The sequence below is a fragment of the Apis dorsata genome, unplaced genomic scaffold (assembly GCF_000469605.1).
Source record: "Apis dorsata unplaced genomic scaffold, Apis dorsata 1.3 scaffold_645, whole genome shotgun sequence".
Lineage (NCBI taxonomy): Eukaryota > Metazoa > Arthropoda > Insecta > Hymenoptera > Apidae > Apis > Apis dorsata.
In genome coordinates this window covers 54,772-59,574 of record NW_006263836.1, presented here as the reverse complement: position 1 = coordinate 59,574, position 4,803 = coordinate 54,772, and the positions used below count along the sequence as shown (strand labels likewise).

At 48.1% G+C, this 4,803-nt stretch overlaps 1 protein-coding gene across 1 annotated transcript in view; it reads right to left on the bottom strand.

Moving 5' to 3' along the window:
- Positions 1-4,803, bottom strand: part of LOC102676198 (protein O-mannosyl-transferase TMTC2) — a 99,716-nt gene that overhangs the window by 71,215 nt on the left and 23,698 nt on the right. The window contains exons 2-3 of the mRNA XM_031513449.1: positions 2,847-3,087; positions 1,851-2,147 (exon numbers count right to left, since the gene is read on the bottom strand). Of these exons, the coding sequence (XP_031369309.1) occupies positions 1,851-2,147; positions 2,847-3,087 (538 nt within the window). The remainder of the gene's footprint in view (positions 1-1,850; positions 2,148-2,846; positions 3,088-4,803) is intronic.

The following is a 4,803-nucleotide window of genomic DNA, read 5'->3' as shown; positions in this document are numbered from 1 at the left end:
GCGAGAAGAACGCCTCCAGGGTTCGCGAGGCGGAGGAAGCGGAAGGTGGCTCGACGCCGTGCATCAAGGCCGCTGTCCGCGCCAGAACGCGGCCGGCATGGTCGCGTTTCCATCACGCGCCGCGTTACACGAGGGTTCCTCGTTTCCTTCGCGCGGGACGATAAGATTCGAGACCCCTCTCTGTCGCGATACGTGGACCAGTTAGTTCGTATCGTGGCACGAGAGATAAATTCGACGAGACGATTAACCCCCTCCCTTGCTAATTACACGCGAGCAATATTACATTAATCGCAGGTTGGCGGTTATCGATGGACGCCAGGAATGGAATTAATCCGAGTTATGATGAGTCCCCTCCCCTCGCCTTTACTTTCGACGGTAATTTGATTACGTCGTTTCCACCGGTCCATTTTCGGTTGTTAATATTCGTAATGGCCGGCGAATGGAGGAAGGAACGCACGGAGCGATGACTCTCTCCCTCTCGAAACGTTAATTTACGATAATGCGTCCGGGGCGCACGAGAGACGCGAGGCAAGACTTCCGCGTCCCTCGTGCACGCATCACGAATCCATTTCGCGCCGATTCGACGAAATTGTGCCGTGGAACGAGGTAGCTCGACGATCGAAACGAACCGAGCATAGATTTCGTTCGACGAGTGGGTTGAAATTTAAGCGAGTCGAGAAGGTATCCGTTCCTCGAGCAGATACAAAAGTAATATCTGCTCGTTTGAAACGTTCATGAGTTCGAACGAGATATATTAGGGTGTCTAGTAAGTTTCTTTCTTTTTTTTGAAGTGAATACACGATATTCGTTGTTTAAGGTGAACCGTTATGATTTATCGCCTTCTTCCATCTCTCGGGAAGCCTCGTTGTTGCCTTTTCCAAAATTGTTGGGGTTTATTCAAAATATTGCTCGAGGTGCCTTTTTATTTCGCTCATGGATTGGAATCGTTTATCGTGGAGAGAATTTTTTTAATAATAGGAACAAGTAATAGTAAGATAGAATGTCTCAATCGAACTGTAACACCTTTTCTCTTACCTCGTCAATTTTGGACGTTTTTCTACTTCAATTTATCAAGCTGATCGCAATATTTTCCAAAATTGACGGTTTCACTTTGAGAAAGGAGCTCATAATAGACTAAATCTTTCTAATCCCACCAAAAGAACTTTCTTCAAAGACAATTGAACATCTATTTAGTCCTTAAATCAAGTGCGTTCTCGATGCACATTTTGATACAAAATCCAAGTCTCTTTAAAAAAGGATCTCTTTCGTGTCGTTGGAAAAGGAAATCGCACGTAGAGACGCGGTTCATAAAGTCAATAACTGTGGAACCCAAACTTCACATCGATCGACGTATCCCATTTTGGTCAGGTGATTATCCACCTGGAAATGTTAGTGGCATCCACTGTATCGCGAATTTTCAGCGAGCATGGCCTTGATAAAGTTCGTATTCGTCATTGCTGGCGGCCTTCAACTTTCGAGTCAAAATTGCCACCTCTAAATCCCTCAAACCAATCGCGAATTTCCATTGTAAACAGTACAAATCTCCGCAGTATCACCTTTTTTAAAGCATTAACAATACTTTCTCTGGTTATTCATATCGAACGGTGTAAAGAAAAATTTTAAAAGAAACCGTATCACCGACGAAACGTACTTTGAAAGGGCTCTGGAACGAGTGAAGCCTATGCCATAAACAGATATATAATTATATAATATTATAAATAGATAAGTCTGCATGTTCGTATAAAACCGGTTAAAGTCCTCCTAGCGTGTTGCGAAAGAAACTTATGGGACACCTTAATACAGCTTCGTCGAAAGGAAAGTTCATTATCGATAATTTTCAGCGTGCTTACCTTTCGACTCGACTCGCCGCGGCACAACTCCCACAGAAGACAAAGGGCCAGCGAGGATATCCCCGTTTCCTTGGCGAGGGTGGCCAGGGTGGAGGAGACGAGGGCCAGGATCAAGGGAAACGGCGACCTGGCGCGCTGGCAGTGGGCGCTGTACGCGAGGAACGCCAGCAGGGTGAAGAGGCAGGCGAGGAGGTCGGCGCGACCGACCACACCGGCCACCGCCTCGCTGTGGATCGGATGCGCCGCGAACAGGAAGCCGGTGATCGCGTGGCCCAGGCTGTTCCTTCCCGGCAGCACCTGGAAAACGCCAGAAATTCTCGGTGAATCGACTAACAAGGGAGAAAAGAGAGACAGAGAGAGGGAGAAGGTTTCAGCAAGCTCGATCGAGAACAATGAATTTCTGAATTTCCTCCTGAGAGCGGAGAAAGTTATTCCACGATTTCCTTTAATCCGATAAATGGGATCCGAGCGACGGATTTCTAATCTCTAAACCGTGGTTGCCGTCTCTCGATTTCGAGCAAGAAGACGGATGAAACGATTTTCGATATTTCGCGTATCCAGCCGAACCGAGAGAGAAGCCGAGAGCGGGCGAGGATCGAGAAAGTTGAAAGGAGAAACGAAACGAAAAACGATTCGAATCTCGATGATCCATTATTGCGATAGCGTCGGATTGGCAGGCATTATCGGTGACGCGCGGCTATTAACATAACATTTCGGGATTAAACGTGGCGGTAAAATTTTATTACGTCATAACTCGCGACGTTATCAAGATATCACGTGTGACGCGCGGGCTCTACAGGTGTCAACTATTATTTCGTTTTCTCTGGTGGCCGGACGCGAAATCAAACCGAGCAATGTGTCCGGAGTTAATGGAAAATCAGATGGACCGATCCCCTCCCGTCTTTTTTCGCCAACTCGACTCGATAAATTTCAATCCAGGCTCCATTCCGTTCGAATAACGACGGAATCCCCGTTATTAACCCGTTGGCTCTTTACCTTTCTGGCCACTCTGACCACTAGCACGGTGCAGGCGGCGTGCAACGCGACGTTCACCAAATGATAGCCCCAAGGCTCGAGCCCTCCCAACAGATGATTCAGGCGAAACGTGGCCACGCAGAGGGGCCTGTAGCTCCCGTGAGAGCCTCGATCGCTCAACGGCGTGCCCCAGAAATCGTTCTCCAACAGCTTTGACCACGGTGTGCTGGACAGGAGGTCTGGATTCGTCAGGATCGCTCTTCTGAAACAACCAAACCATTCGTTTCCTCCAATAATTTTGTAACGAGTAAATATCGTTACGTCCGATATTTCAAAACTCGAACGAATCTATATATATATATATATATATCGGTTTTATCTTCGGTCTTAGAAGGAGGAGGAGGAGGAGGAGCATCACCGCGGGTCGTGGTATTTTAATCGACCAGGTCGATCGATATTCACGAGCGTCGAGGTGTTTCGGCTCCTCTCCGATACCGCAGGCGACGCACCTGAGCCATCTTCGTCGACGAGGAAATGGGAGCAAGGCTCGGTGAACACCGGGCCAATAATTTCGAATTCCAGGGGGTCGATAAACCCCCCTTCCTCCTCACCAACGAAGCATCGTGTCGCATTTTCTACGTGAGCTCTCCCCCGTCTTTGGACCACGAGCATGGACAACGTCGGGTCCCTTTTTCAAATACTTTCGATCCAGACGATTAAGTATTCAAAAGAATTTCGCGTAAAGAAATTCACTCTCGTTGGCGTACGAGTTAAGACTCGGAGTCAAGCTCGTTTGCGAAGAGGAGGAGATTGATTTAAGAAGATTCGACTCTTTGAGTTCCTACGTCGAACGCTGATTCCCTGCAACGCACGCCTGCGTAATAATCCTTTTATCTCGAATTTGATTTCCCAATTATAGAGTGAATGATAAATCTATAGCCTCGAATTTAATTAATTCCAGGCGATAATTAGATAAAAGAAAAAAAGGACGGCGAAATTTGCGAAGAGACGTTTCGATCGTCGCGAGAGGGGCCGAGATTTACGATTCGGGAAAATTCATTAGAATTCGGGACAATTGGAGGCGACGGAGGGGAAGGGTCGCGCTCTCTCGGCCGGGAAACGGCTCGACGCGAACGAGCGGGGATGCCGTGCAAACTTGCCTCGTCCCTGTTTATTTCAATTTCCGGATCCTGTCAGCCGACGTTACGTACGCGCTCACGCGAAATTCCAAAAGAAACAACGCACGCCCGGCCACCGATATCGGAACCGTTACCTCTATTCCGTTACATTATTGGCCTCGTTAATGCCGATCGATTCGTGAAACATTAACGGCCGTTGTTCGTTCGGAAATATGAATGTTTAATGAAAATGTTTTTCCGTTTTTTCCCCCAACTGGCGAAAATAAACGGTCGAAATTGTTGGCGCACGCCAACCACTGATCAATAAAATTTCTCCCCAACCATTATTTATATATATCGACAATTCCGTTTGATTACGAGGAAAAAGATGGAAGAAAGAGAGAGAGAGAGAGAGAGAAACGAAATGCCAATAACCAGAGGAGCCGGGAAACGAGCAATTAAAGGGTAAAAGGAGATCCGGGGATCAACTTGGAAGCTCTCTAACGTGGAGTAATCCGAGGTATTAGTCGAAGGCATCGGTGATATTAAGCATCTGTCAGAACTGTCGCGAAACGGGGACGCTCTCTCCTCCCTTTCTCCGTTTCCCTCTCTCGAGTTGCCCCGTCCGTGTGTACACGTTCGCGGTATTCCCCGGGGACTATTTCTGACAGTACACGTGACGTTAATGAAACTCGGTCCCCGAGTCTAACGGAGCAACTCGGGACGTGACTGCACGCGGCGGAGAGGGTTTCGCAAGGCTGGAAAAGGGTGTGTGTACGTGTGTGCACCACCTCCCTACGAGGCCATAATACCCGGGTCCAGCCCCTTTAAGCCTGGCTGCTCGACTTGCAAGCCGCGGG